The sequence below is a fragment of the Carica papaya genome, chromosome 2 (genome assembly GCF_054855325.1).
Source record: "Carica papaya isolate Zhongbai chromosome 2, ASM5485532v1, whole genome shotgun sequence".
NCBI lineage: Eukaryota > Viridiplantae > Streptophyta > Magnoliopsida > Brassicales > Caricaceae > Carica > Carica papaya.
In genome coordinates, this window is record NC_142310.1 from 28,138,066 (window position 1) to 28,151,275 (window position 13,210).

The 13,210-nt window shown below is 37.3% G+C and overlaps 5 protein-coding genes across 5 annotated transcripts; 3 read left to right on the forward strand and 2 right to left on the reverse strand.

Annotated features, from left to right (window-relative positions):
- Positions 1-58: 58 nt before the first annotated feature.
- LOC110809977 (large ribosomal subunit protein eL13z) lies at positions 59-2,656 on the forward strand. Its single transcript, XM_022035973.2, has 5 exons — positions 59-167; positions 1,184-1,303; positions 1,444-1,577; positions 1,975-2,133; positions 2,219-2,656. Exons 2-5 carry the CDS (start codon positions 1,195-1,197, stop codon positions 2,438-2,440), a joined length of 624 nt encoding a protein of 207 aa, XP_021891665.2. The 5' UTR covers positions 59-167; positions 1,184-1,194; the 3' UTR covers positions 2,441-2,656.
- A 359-nt stretch (positions 2,657-3,015) lies between these two features.
- On the reverse strand, positions 3,016-4,666 carry LOC110809913 (cocosin 1-like). The gene is made up of 3 exons (XM_022035893.2): positions 4,429-4,666; positions 3,545-4,259; positions 3,016-3,446 (listed from the first exon to the last, which is right to left on the reverse strand). The coding sequence occupies exons 1-3, from the start codon at positions 4,625-4,627 to the stop codon at positions 3,320-3,322; spliced, it is 1,041 nt and encodes a 346-aa protein (XP_021891585.2). The 5' UTR covers positions 4,628-4,666; the 3' UTR covers positions 3,016-3,319.
- Positions 4,667-5,835: 1,169 nt separating this feature from the next.
- LOC110809927 (putative 3-hydroxyisobutyrate dehydrogenase-like 2, mitochondrial) lies at positions 5,836-6,888 on the reverse strand. Its single transcript, XM_022035914.2, has one exon. The coding sequence runs from the start codon at positions 6,886-6,888 to the stop codon at positions 5,956-5,958; it is 933 nt and encodes a 310-aa protein (XP_021891606.1). The 3' UTR covers positions 5,836-5,955.
- A 435-nt stretch (positions 6,889-7,323) lies between these two features.
- Positions 7,324-10,720, forward strand: LOC110809926 (putative serine/threonine-protein kinase PBL25). Its single transcript, XM_022035913.2, has 9 exons — positions 7,324-7,537; positions 7,826-7,953; positions 8,019-8,116; positions 8,373-8,941; positions 9,161-9,324; positions 9,522-9,589; positions 9,778-9,904; positions 10,067-10,216; positions 10,553-10,720. The coding sequence occupies exons 1-9, from the start codon at positions 7,324-7,326 to the stop codon at positions 10,598-10,600; spliced, it is 1,566 nt and encodes a 521-aa protein (XP_021891605.2). The 3' UTR covers positions 10,601-10,720.
- Positions 10,721-11,026: 306 nt separating this feature from the next.
- Positions 11,027-13,169, forward strand: KCS7 (3-ketoacyl-CoA synthase 7). The gene has a single exon (XM_088213872.1). It carries the CDS (start codon positions 11,554-11,556, stop codon positions 12,973-12,975), a length of 1,422 nt encoding a protein of 473 aa, XP_088069998.1. The 5' UTR covers positions 11,027-11,553; the 3' UTR covers positions 12,976-13,169.
- Positions 13,170-13,210: the final 41 nt, after the last annotated feature.

Consider the following 13,210-nt stretch of genomic DNA (forward strand, 5'->3'; position numbering starts at 1 on the left):
CAAAAATTAAAAAATATATTTTTTTTATGCTTTCAATAAAACGACATCAAATACCCATAAAACGCAAACTAGTCTTCCCAGCGAACCATGTATATAAATACCTTTTATATCAGAAACCCTAACCTTCTCTGTCCACCGCAGCTAGAGCTCTCAAGTCTCGCCGTTGGGTAATGCCTTCAACCTCTCTCTTTCCCCCCAAAAAATGACTGTTTGTCGAGCATTATACTCCATTTTTTCACTTATTCTGCCTGCTTATTCTGTTTCTTTCTTTGTTTTTTTATGTTATATGCTGCCTCGTTGATCTTTAAGTTTTTCTTTTCGGCAAATCTGATTTCCAAACGTGTTTAGAGACTAAGACTGTAAAGAGTCAGTATGAACACGATGCTTTGGCGTTTTCAGTTTGTTGTAGTTTGTAGATTTTCAAGTCATAACATCTTTGGTTTCTTTCTTTTTCGATGGTTTAAAAGGTCCTTTTACTTCAAAAATAATGATTGTTTTCTGCCGAATGATTGTTTGTGGCAATTTTTCTGATTTTAGTAGTTTCTCACAAGTTCTTGAGATTAAAGTGAGATTCAAAGTCTGTCTAATCCCCCCTACTGTGATTCTCAGATCTCATTTTTTTACAATTGTTCCATCATTTTATTTGCTTATTCTTCTCATTATTTTACTGGTTGGTTTTTATTTTCAGAATACAAATATTTTGCTTGCTAGATCTGTAGGTGTATGTGTGCACGTTTGTTTACTTGGATGTCTGTAGTGTCCAATTTCTTTTGAATTGTCAGATTGTTTTTAAGTGATCAAGATGTTCCATTTTCAGTTCAAATATATAATATGTAAACTGATTTCTCAAATTCAGTATTGTTTAACCTTGTATGGACTTCTTGTATGTTAGCTCCAATCTCAAATTCAGTATTTTTTGCCCACTTTATTGTTTGCCTGTCCTTTTTTTTTTATTTCTTTCGTTTTTTTCCTCTGAAATTTTCTCAGGATTTTTTATGCAAATAGTTGTATGTTATATGCAGTACAAACCGAATTAATGGTAGTTTCTTTTCGACTATGTCATAGATGTTCGCCTTGAGGAATAAAAGAAAACTCTTTTGATTTTACTGAATGTTTGAACTAAGCAGCACACAATTCATCTGTATTTGGGTATTTTTTTTCACACTTTCCTTTGACTTTTCAGGTAACTGAAAGATGGTTAAGCATAACAATGTTATTCCTAATGGGCATTTTAAGAAGCATTGGCAAAACTATGTGAAAACATGGTTCAACCAGCCGGCTAGAAAAACCAGGAGAAGAATCGGTGAGTGGTTTTTTCTGGTTTGAGTTTTCATTATGTTTGTGTTGTGTCTCAGTAGGAATGGATGGTATGCTTGGCGTTTGGAAAAATTTATCTTATGGTCGTTACTGTGGCTTATTTTTATTATTTGAAATGCTTACCAGCAAGACAAAAGAAGGCTGTAAAAATTTTCCCCCGCCCCACTGCTGGTCCACTACGTCCCATTGTCCATGGCCAGACTTTGAAGTACAACATGAAAGTGAGAGCTGGGAGGGGTTTTACTCTTGAGGAGCTCAAGGTTGGTTATCCTTTTTTTCTTTCAGTTTGATGTTTAATTTCTCTTTTTTTGAATTCGTGTTTGTGAGTTTATTTTGTGTCTTGTGACAAATTTTTAGCTTGATGAGTCTATGAGGTCTTGAATCTGGTTACGTCTGATGAGGCTATTTGATCCTAAGTCGGGGTACACATGCTGTTATGGACATTGTAAAATGATGCATAACATTGTAAACTTGGAGTTTTTAGTTTTTTTTTTTGGCAGATTAACATGTTACTCTAATCTTCATAACAGTAGAAACATGAATGTCCTCTTAGAATAATACCTCGACTATTAGTGTACCAGTTTTGGCAGTTACAACTGTGATAGTCTTGTATGCATTTGTACGTTTTTTTTACCAGTTAGTTTTTTTACTTAACAGGCTGCGGGCATTCCAAAGAAGTTGGCCCCTACTATTGGTATCTCAGTTGATCACCGTCGCAAGAACCGTTCTCTGGAGGGTCTTCAAGCCAATGTTCAGAGGCTGAAAACCTACAAGGCGAAGTTGGTTGTCTTCCCAAGACGTGCATGCAAATTCAAGGTAATTGAGATTTTTGAAGTATGTTTGGTTGTTCTTGATTGTGTGAAAGCGCAATATTGTATTATCTTTCTTCTCTCTGCTGTAGGCTGGTGATTCTGCTCCTGAGGAACTAGCAACAGCTACTCAAGTTCAAGGGCAGTACATGCCTATTGCTCGTGAGAAGGCTGGAGTAGAGCTTGTTAAGGTTACAGAGGAGATGAAGTCATTCAAGGCATATGACAAGCTCCGCATTGAGCGTGTGAATCAACGCCATGTTGGTGTTAGGATGAAGAGGGCTGCTGAAGCTGAGAAGGAAGAGAAGAAGTAATTAGTTTGATTAAATTTTTGCTAGAATTAAGTTTTGTTGTTAGACTTGGGAGTTGTTAGTCTTGACATCTACAAATTCTGCCGAACCATTTGGGTTGGAAGATGTATTGGTTGCATCATGTTTCAAATGCTCAAAAGGAACTTGGCTTTTCTTTCTCGTTTTGACTTTTGGAGTTGTGTTTATTTATGATCATCTAGCTCAACCTTTTACCTACAATTCACTTTTACCCTACGTACTTTACAGTTTAAGTGTTTTTGTAATTTGGTTTAAGGCAACTGAATTTCTTGAGCATTTTGGATACTTTGCTTTGGGGTAAAATGATATTAGAATAAACCAAGGTCAATTCTCCTTCAGTGGTCAAGAAAGAAAGACGAAATATGATATTATCTGTGTCTATCTTGGGAGGAAATTGGTTAAGAGATGTTGGATTTTCTCGTTTGGGCTTATTTATTTTCTTTGGCCAGCTATTGTGATTTGAAGCAGTACAGCAGCTACTGGTTTTAAACAAATCAGTATGAGAGAGATTCATTTCATACTAATATATATATATATATATTCATTTCATGCACTAGAGATGTTCATTTCATGAGTTTTATTGTGGAGGTCAGATATAATACAATTTAGAGCATAATTTTATTGCAATCCACATTATTGATACAAGATCAATGCATAATTAGCTCTTTCCACCAAAAGAAAGTAGATGATTTAGCTCTCGCTCTCTATCTATATATATATATATATATAGTTATATATAAAGTAGCAAACCTAAATAATATAAAACCTAAAATATGAAAAGTAGTGCCATTTTCAGTGAAATCTGGAATGTGCTTAATTATTAATAATTAATTAATAAGTAATAATTTGCGGGAGAAGTGATAATCATATGTTAATCTTTGACTTCATCTCCTGTATCAACTCTGGGGACACTGCAAACATGGATTGCACAACTGCTAGTGATATTGCATTCAACGCAGAGTCCTTTGTAGTTAACCCTTTAATGACAGGCCTGTAATTAACGAATGTTCATCCATTGAAATCAAAGCTATATTCAATTATGTGTCTGTGTGTGTGTGCGTGTGCGTGTGTAAAAGATATATAGCTTACTTTGAGGTGGTGAGGACAGAGAAAAGTTCCATTCCTTGTTGACCAGCAATCATGGCGACTGTAAAAAATGTCGGAACCACAAGCAATTTCCCAGCTTCCACTTCAGTATCCAACACAAGTTTCCCATTCATGCCCACAATCTCCACCTTCCCTTTCCCTGCCACAACATAAAACACTTGAACTGCCTTACTATTTGCAGTGTAACTCGGAGACAGCAACTCATCAGCTTCGAGCTTTATGAGGCTGCAACTCAACCCTACTTTCTCAAGAAAATCGAACTCAGCTCCCGTCAATAATACCCTTTTACAGCAGCTGCTGCTAACCATCTTCTTCACAAACTTGTCGACACAGCTGCTGATCTGCAAGTGGGTTATGTTTTTAGCTTCTTGAGGAGGTAGTTTGATGATGAGAGTACCATTTTGGTTATCTAAAATGGCGGATGCTTGTTGTTGTTCCATGCAAAGGGCTCCGGTCATGAGTTCGGGAGTGAAAGCAGAGAAGATGCCTTGAGTTCCAGTGAGGAAGAAGTAGGTGAACTCGCCAGGAACGTAGCCGTTAGAGGTATCTCCAATGAAAAGGATGACGAGATCTGAATCTCCGGAGTTAAACCACCATGAAACTCCTCCGGTGGGTACTGGTAAAATATCACCTTTGGAAAGAGGCAAGATCTCTTCTTTTGAAGACTGATCTAAAACCATCCCAGCTATTCCTTCACCTACATGCATACATTTATTCATTTTTTTAAAAATTAATCCGATAATCATGTAATTAATAGGTAAACATCAATAATAATATAATATAAAACAACATACAAACAAGAATATCAAAAAATACAGTCCGATCAAAACTTACAATACAATTTAATTAAATAATATAATTAATACCTTGTAAAACATATCCGAGTTTGGAGGAATCGGCACAGTGAGGAAGGGCGAAACCAGCAGGGTTGAGAAGCAGGATGGCAGCACCAAGGTTGAGATTTTTGAGCAATGGAAAATCAGAAGGTGCCCATAAATGGTAACTCCCTCCATCTCCTGCAAACAGCTTTTTTGGAGCCAGCTTGGGTGTCAACTCAAAATCCATTGCTCTAGCTAGCTACCTCTTGATGATGATGATGATGATGATGATTATCTCTTACCATCTATTTATAGCATTAATATAAATATATTAATTTAATCATTTATGTGTACAGAAACTAATTATTTTAGAGATTAATTATATGTAATAGTTAATTTAATTATTTGTGTACGAAACAACAGTGATTAATTTTTTCAATTACGTATTTAATTAACATGAATCAATGAAAATGATAATAAATAATTAAGCTAATTATTTGTGATTAGAATTTTAAAAATATATTATTTTTTTAATTCTGACATGTTTACTAATAGTTAGAGTAAATTATTTAAATAAAAATACATTACTTTATATAAATATATATATACTTATTTATTTTTATGATACAATATGTATTTAAATTTATGATTATATACATTTTTATTTACTGTACACTGTAACTAATACTCCTTTAATTTATATATAATGAAAAATGACATGAATTAACTTAATTTACTTATATTCATAAAACATATATATATTGTTTATAATTTTTACTAAAAGTTTTTACATAATTCATACGTTTAGGATTTGAATCTAAATAAAATTGGGAGAGTACTAAATGTTGGATCAGCATAGAAAATTAACTAAATATATTATATATAGAAATAGAAATAGAAATTAAAATTAGTATATATAATAAAAATTAAGCAAAGAAAAAGCATTTTATACCTTGGTTATATATAAATAAAAATATTGTATGACAATATCTTGTTAAAAAAAATGAGGAAAAGGGGGGAAGATGGCAGCACCATTTACAGACAAGCAAGGAAAAGTACAACACACCCGTCGTAGATAATACTCACGATCCGTGTTGAAGAAAGCAAAAGGTTTCATATGGCTAAGATTATAAGATAAAGATTTTCTGGAAACTTATCTAATATTAATGCACAAGTCAGAATGAGAATAAAATGACCGGTTTGGTTTTGGCAAATTCAAATCGAACCTGTAATTTAAAGCTCTAACTGGATTATTATATTCTATGCTACTGTTCAGTTTTAATCATATTGTAAAAGTGAATTTCAAGAATTATAATGTTTCACAAATGAACACTTTCGACTTAGTTTTCAAGATGCAGATTGCTAAGTTTAAAACTTGTAACTTGGCTATCAGTTTTGGGCATTGCTGATAAAAGAAGAAGATTAAAGATGAGCAAGAATCATGAAGCAGATACCTGGTGAAAAAACCCATAAAAATTTCTTCTTTTTCATTTTTTTGCCATTGATGGAACTGAGTACTAGTTATTTTTTTCATTACCCAGAACCCGACAAATGAATTTTTTTTCGTTGTCCAAATTAACTTTTGCCATTGAGTCTCTTAATGACAGTGATGACGCCATGGATGCCGAGCTTCCCATCTCCATTAGCTAGCATTCCGGAAAACAACTGCTTGTTCAAAGCAGCACCAGGCAGTACAACCACCCTTCCTCTATCATCTTCTTCATTCTCCTCCACCACATCTAACCCCATTCCCAGATCCTTGACAATGTACTCAACAAATCCAGTAGGTCTGAAGTCATCCTCAATCATCTTCTTCCCAAACAACTCCATCACTCTTGAACCGCCAGCCCCATCCTTTATCGCCTCCAAAAACTGCCCCAGATTCAGTCCTGCTCGCTCTGCAAATACCAATCCTTCACTCAGCCCCACCAAGTTAGCCCCTCCGGTAATCTGGTTCGCTATCTTGCAGCTCTGTCCACACCCAGAATCCCCCATGTGGGTCACTTTCCCCATTATCTTAAACAGCGGCATCAACCAAGCAACCACCCCACCGTCGCCGCCGGCAAAGATTGCCAGCCTTCCTTCTCTAGCGCCAACGTCAGCGCCAGAAACAGGCGCGTCGACCGACCAACACTCTTTGGCCCGCGCGGCGGTGAAAATTTCGCGCGCCAGAGCAGGGTGGCTGCTGGTCATGTCGACAGCGACTCCGCCGGGTTTGAGGCCGGAAAGGACGCCGGCTGGGCCCAGGACCAGGGATCGAACATCTTGCGAGTTGCCCACGATGCTGAACACGACGTCGCTTCGTTCGGCGAGCTCTTGCGGGGAGCTCGCGAGGTGGGCGCCTTGGGCTAGCAGAGCTTGGGCTTTCGATGGATTGCGAGCGTAGACGACCACTGAGTAGCCGGCGTCGAGGATTCTAGCAGCCATGGCGGATCCCATTATACCAATGCCGATCCAGCCTATGCGCGTGTGCGAGGGAGTTATGGGTATTGGGTATGGAGTTTCCATGGCTTGTCGATGTAACAATGGAGAAACGGAGAAGGAATGGCTTTGGGTGGGTCGATAGTGGAGGTAACCAGTGACTGCTTCTCGAGTTCAGTGAAGATAGGGAAATAATATTAAGAAAAGATAATATATTGACTTGCCATGTATTCAATAAAGAAGACAAACCAAAAGAAATCTGTCTGTATGCTGTTGGATGCGAGGGAAAGAGATAGAGAGTCCAAAGAAATTAAAATGCCATAAATTTGTAGGGAAGGAAGCTTGCTGAAGCCTCAACCTTGTAAAACTCATGGATGGCGAATTTAACAAGGAACATAAAGCACCAAAATCAATTCTCTCACTTGGTTATACTTGATTTATTCATTTGTTATATCACCACATTCGCTATTCACAAACCACAAGCACAATCACAAGAGTAGGAGACAAAAGAAGAAGAAGAAGATGGGGTTGCAATCAGTAGAGGCTTCACCAAGAGAAAGCGTGATAGTTGTGATGGACGCAAACAGGAACAAAGGAGTGGTAGATGCACTTGACTGGGCTCTTAAACATGTTGTTCGTCCCAAAGATAAGGTTGTGGTACTTGGGATTTTGTGTGACATTGGGAAGAAGAGTTCCTGCTTTCCCTTGAACATGGGCATCAGCATCTGGGGTATATGTAAGTTATTTCACTTCTTCTCTATTTATTTCTCTTATATATATTTTGGTTTCCATCTTTTGAGGTTTTGTATGTGAAGTTGATAAGATGTGGAGTCTTGCTGGGATTTTTTGTTTATCCAATAGGAACTTGGATTATTTGTTCTCAGATATTGAGATGGGCTTGTTTCGATGCTCCTGTGTTTTGTAGTAGCAGCTATGATTATTATTCCCGTTTCAACATCCGATGAAGTTGAAAATCTCATCCCATTAGCATTCATGATGGCTAATTACAGCCTTTGTTTTTCAGGGGAGAAGCTCGAGTTCTCAGGACAAGGAGATGTTAATCCCAGAGAACTTGGAGAAGAAATTGAGCGGAAAAGAGAACAGTATCAGAATATTCTGCAACCATTCTACCGACAATGCAAAAGAAATGAGGTGGGGGAAGACACATATTCTATATTTAATGGTGGCATAATCATGAAATTTGCTATAATGTGCAGGTGAAGCTGGAAGTGAAACTTGCAGCAGGATTACGTCCTGATAATACCGCAGTTGAAGAAGCACAAAAATCTTGCACTCGGTGGATTGTTTTAGACAGGTGTTGATACCTTTCTAATATTTTCAAACACAAAATAGAAATTCTTTGCAGAAACAGAATGCAAATATATTTTCCTTCCCAAATCAATAACTTGATTGCATTTTGATGATCAAGTTCTAAGAGAAACTTATGAGCATTTATTTTGTAATTAGACAGGCCAATTCGAGACATCAAGATGGAGTCTAGGGCTCAAAAACTTATGCCTGGAAGACTATACGTAATTAAAAATTGAAATTTATTCTCATTTTCTTGACAGTCACTTGAAGAAATACAAGGTCTTCATATACGAGCGTGTGGGATGCAACATTGCAGTGATGAAAAGAAAAGATGTTGCTACCTTGGTACCATCAAAAGCTCCTCAAAATGAGAATTCTCCTATGATGTCAGATGCAACTGATGATGCAAATTTTGCTGCAAACCAGCTTGAGAACCCAAAAAACAAAATCCTTGATGCTATTCAAGATGATGATATCAGCTCACCTCCACACGGATTACGTCCATGCTGGTATCCATTGTCATCAAGAAATGGTTATCCTCGAGCATTTCTGGAAAGTGAAATTGGAGTCATAACAAATGGATTTGCCAATGCAAATCTTATTGAGGACAAGAATAGCATCCAAATTTATCTAGGAATTTGGGAGGACACACCTGTTATAGTGAAGTCTTTCTTGGTAAATGATGAATGTTTCTGGAGAATGTTGATGATTCTTTCAAGGGTACGCCATCACAATATTATGAACCTTGTTGGATACTGCTGCACAGGCACTAGCAGATTCATGCTTTTTGACTGCACATGCTCTGGTACCATTGAAATGAACTTACAATGTAAGATATCTTTTTATCTTCTTGTTTCTTTTAAAGTCAAATATATCCATGATGCCAAGTTTAAGTGAGTGTCTCTGAAGAAGTCCGTATACGCCCATATAGGTCCTTATAATCTCTAGAAGAACTGGGTTCAGAATATTATATTACTTCATCAAGAATGTTAGTATACTAAAATGAAGAAACATTATTTGAAACTTAACATTTATTTGTGACTTATAGGTGATGAGTCAGCTAGAAAATTGACCTGGAGGACAAGGTGGTGCTTAGCTCTAGAGATAGGTGGAAGCTTGCGTTACCTCCATGAGGAGTGTGCTGATGGACCAATAGTTCACCTTTCTGTTTGCTCCTCCAACATTGTCTTCATCCATGGTTGCCCTGCCTTGGTAAGTCTTAGTACAATTTCTTCTGGTGTAACCAAGATGCTCCATTTTCAGTTCAAGTGTATAATGTGTAAATTGATATCTCAAATTCAGTATTGTTTAACCTTGTATGGACTTCTTGTATGTTAGCTCCAATCTCATAATGTTTTCATGGAATTGTTCTAATCAAATCTGAGTTTCCGGCATTTACTGTCATTCAGCTGGGGAATTTCACTACTGCTAAATGGATAAAAGATGAAATCTCAACCCCCGAGGATTCTTCAGCAGAGTAAGGAACCAAAATCATCCTTGATGTTATTTGTTTTCTCTTGCTCAGGCATTATAGAATTCAGAGCTAATTAGTTACTCAGGTTTGTTGTACTAGTCAAATTTCATCCCTTGAATATCTTCTCAGTCTCTTGTAAAGATTCAGATCATTCCTTGCCTCTTTAACGTGATTGTTGTTTTCTGATTCAGGAGTATGAATGTAGAGAGAAACGAGCTCCTTGGCATTGATGTCCATGATTATGGAATCTTTCTGATTGAACTAATTAGTGGAAAGAGTGTTTCATGTTTTGAAGATGAGAAGTCCTTAATTGGATGGGTACATTACGAAAGACTCAAATTCGTTCTTCTGTCTAACCAGAGAACTTCTTCAATTGAATGTCATACTAATCATGTTCATTATAGTGATTTACTGTCAAAAGCAGGAATATAACATTTGATAATAAAATGTCTATTGACTGATTTCTCCATTGTAACACAGGCATTGCCACTCCTGGAAAATGATTCATTAGCCCAACTGATGGATCCCAGGGTGGGGGATACTTGTGATGCTAGGGCTGTTCATAATATGGCGCAGGCTGCCTTGCTCTGCCTAAAGAATGATCCGGCTCACAAGTTTGCCATAAGTGCGGTAAGAATTACTACAATATGATTACTCTTCTTTCTTCTCCACTGAATCGATCAAGCACTATTGCGCTGACAATTTTTTGGACTAGAACAATTACATTAGCCTTCAAAAGATTCACTTAAGCTCCTTTCATGAACTCCATCAAAGGCCTTTTTATACCATGCCTACTATACCAGACAAAAACAGTTACACACTAACAAACACACACATTCCATATATTTATCCAGAAATAAAAGACATGATATTGCTTCTACTCTTAATAGCTTCTTTTCTTTAATCCTTGCGGTTCCACAATTATATTTTGCCGCAAAGGTCCAATGTTCAGGAGAATTTCTGCAGGTACTAGCTGTTGTTCGCGGTGACAAGCTTGCAATGTCCAGGAGCTGAATTGTGTGTATATATATATATATACACACATATATATGAATATTCTTGCTGTGTGTAAAACTAATTACAAGTTACAAGGTCACATATTGTGAATTTTCATACATGATCCGTGTTATCTTCTATTAGTTGCTCATGGCTGTATATGTAAACTGCGTCTCAAGATGCAATGGAGGGTGGCTATTCTGGAGAATACTCATCTCTAACGATCCTTTTGGTGGGAAAAATAGGAATCCATTACAAAAGAAATATAGAAAAAGAAGATTCGGTGAACTTAACCTCTATTTACAGGAGAAATGACAGTAGAATTTAATCTATAGAACTGGAGATTGCCAGAGGGATTCTCAATATCAAACTCTAGTTCTGATATACTTAATCTTGTTTTCCAACCTTTATTTAAGAATACAAGGTTATAGACATGAAACTATGATCTTTTTTTTTTTTGAGGAACACAAAATTATAATCTTAGCATGCTTGCTTGTTCCGCTTGATGAAGAAGACCCATTATTGGACTTCTGGAGAGAGTCAAGACCAACTCAACACTCTTTAATATCTTAAAAATGTGTATACACATAAAACCAGATGCAACCAATGGAGAATAAGTAATTACGGTTACCACAACTGGAAAGTGTATGACTACATGCATATTCTGTGACTGAACAAACTAGGTTGGCTTTCCTGGTAGAAGTCAACCATCTCCAAATGAACTAGGGTTTAAAACCAAAAAACACACAGTGTAGAGATCAGAGAAACATGTAACTTGCAAACGTGGGTTCTTTTCTGTTTATCACCTCATTTGGATGATAGAGTGAGAACAAAACAGTTGCTTGGCAAAACATCTCTCTGCTATGCTTAACCATCTGGGCTTTGTCTATGTTTTGGTTAAGTTAAAAAAATAATATTGAAATGAGAGTGTCAATTGCATATTGAAACTGGCCTCTTGTTTGCTTGATTATATGAATCATAAACATCAGAAAAGAACTCCCAAAATTTTTAAGTTCTTGACAATGTCGAAAAATCTCTTCTTGGATTTTCTCCAAAACATGCCAGTTATTTCAGAAGCTCAGGTGTCTCTAATCCACTTCTTGGTTGCATCAGCTGTGTTGATCGCCCTTCTCTATTACTGTTTCGGACCCAGCTGCACTTACCTTATTGACTTCGTCTGTTATCTCCCACCAGATTACTTGAGATGTCCAATCTCCAAATTTATTGAACATTTTGAGTTAACTGGATTCTTCGAGAGGGAAAGCATTGACCTGCTAGAGAAAGTTCTGGAAAGATCAGGAATAGGCGATGAGGCTTGTGTGCCTATTACATTACATGAGTTGCCCCCTAATAGCTCTTTCAACCCAGCTAGAGAAGAAATTGAAGAAGTCCTCTTCACAGTAGTTAAAGATCTGCTCGCAAAGCACAAGTTAAGTCCTAAAAGCATTGACATCCTTGTGTCGAATTGCAGCCTTTTCTGTCCTACTCCAGCCATTACTGACATGATTATAAACAAGTTTGGATTGAGAAGCAATGTAAAGAGCATCAGCTTGAGTGGAATGGGTTGCAGCGCCGGGGTCTTGTCAGTAAGTCTGGCTAAAGAACTTCTTAAGGTTCACAAGAACTCCTTGGCTTTAGTTCTCAGCGCGGAAGCTGTGACTCCTAATGGTTATCTTGGTAAAAGAAAGTCCATGCTCATTAGCAATACCATATTTAGGATGGGAGGAGCTGCCCTTCTGCTATCAAACAGGAAGCATGACAAGCAGACAGCAAAATACAAACTTGTGCATCTGATCAGAACCCATATGGGATCTGATGACAAATGTTACTCTTGTGTCATGCAACATGCTGATGAAGATGGAAATATAGGTGTCTCACTGTCAAAGGAACTTCTACAGGTTGCAGCTAATGCCTTGAAGATCAATCTACTTGAGTTAGGCCCTCGTGTGTTGCCGTACTCAGAGCAGCTGCTTTACTTGCGGTGGGTGATTTGCAGGCAAATGTGGCATGCAGCGGGGCAAGAAGAAACTTATGTGCCAAATTTCAAGAAAGCCTTCAATCATTTCTGCATACACGCTGGTGGGAGAGCTATAATTGATGCAATAGAGAACAATCTGAGGCTGCAGAAGGAAGATGTAGAAGCATCAAGGATGACACTGTATCGATTTGGAAACACATCTTCTTCCTCGATTTGGTACGAGCTCTGTTATCTGGAGGCAAAAGGAAGGGTGAAGAAGGGTGATAGAGTTTGGCAGATTGCATTTGGAAGTGGGTTTAAAACTAATAGTGCAGTCTGGAAATGCATTTCGGATCTTGACCCAGAAGAGAGAAATGCATGGTCGGACAGAATTCACTTGTATCCAGTAAGCATCCCTAATGCACAATGGCACTAACGAAGATGTTAATGTTTTTATAGTATCACATATACTTTGCTAAATCCATAGTTAGTATTCGGGTGTAATTGTTTCAATTTATAAAAATATGCTCTAGCAGAAAATACATTACATCATTATCAGTTGCAGAGTAACGTAGTTTGATTGCAGTTCTAACTACTTAAACAATAACAGAGATCTTTCTGTTCATATCAGTTGAGATGATTTTTGCTTCATAACTGCTCCGGTGTCCTGC

What these genes read in the sequence shown, in the direction of transcription:
- LOC110809977 (XM_022035973.2), top strand. Translation starts at nt 1,195, where the DNA reads ATGGTTAAGCATAACAATGTTATTCCTAATGGGCATTTTAAGAAGCAT. An exon ending in AAAAACCAGGAGAAGAATCG is followed by an intron (nt 1,304 to 1,443) that starts GTGAGTGGTTTT and finishes AATGCTTACCAG; the next exon opens with CAAGACAAAAGAAGGCTGTA. An exon ending in GACGTGCATGCAAATTCAAG is followed by an intron (nt 2,134 to 2,218) that starts GTAATTGAGATT and finishes TCTCTGCTGTAG; the next exon opens with GCTGGTGATTCTGCTCCTGA.
- LOC110809913 (XM_022035893.2), bottom strand. Translation starts at nt 4,627, where the DNA reads ATGGATTTTGAGTTGACACCCAAGCTGGCTCCAAAAAAGCTGTTTGCA. An exon ending in ACTCGGATATGTTTTACAAG is followed by an intron (nt 4,260 to 4,428) that starts GTATTAATTATA and finishes GTATGCATGTAG; the next exon opens with GTGAAGGAATAGCTGGGATG. An exon ending in TCTGTCCTCACCACCTCAAA is followed by an intron (nt 3,447 to 3,544) that starts GTAAGCTATATA and finishes CGTTAATTACAG; the next exon opens with GCCTGTCATTAAAGGGTTAA.
- LOC110809927 (XM_022035914.2), bottom strand. Translation starts at nt 6,888, where the DNA reads ATGGAAACTCCATACCCAATACCCATAACTCCCTCGCACACGCGCATA.
- LOC110809926 (XM_022035913.2), top strand. Translation starts at nt 7,324, where the DNA reads ATGGGGTTGCAATCAGTAGAGGCTTCACCAAGAGAAAGCGTGATAGTT. An exon ending in CATTGAAATGAACTTACAAT is followed by an intron (nt 8,942 to 9,160) that starts GTAAGATATCTT and finishes TGTGACTTATAG; the next exon opens with GTGATGAGTCAGCTAGAAAA. An exon ending in ACAAGTTTGCCATAAGTGCG is followed by an intron (nt 10,217 to 10,552) that starts GTAAGAATTACT and finishes GAATTTCTGCAG; the next exon opens with GTACTAGCTGTTGTTCGCGG.
- KCS7 (XM_088213872.1), top strand. Translation starts at nt 11,554, where the DNA reads ATGAATCATAAACATCAGAAAAGAACTCCCAAAATTTTTAAGTTCTTG.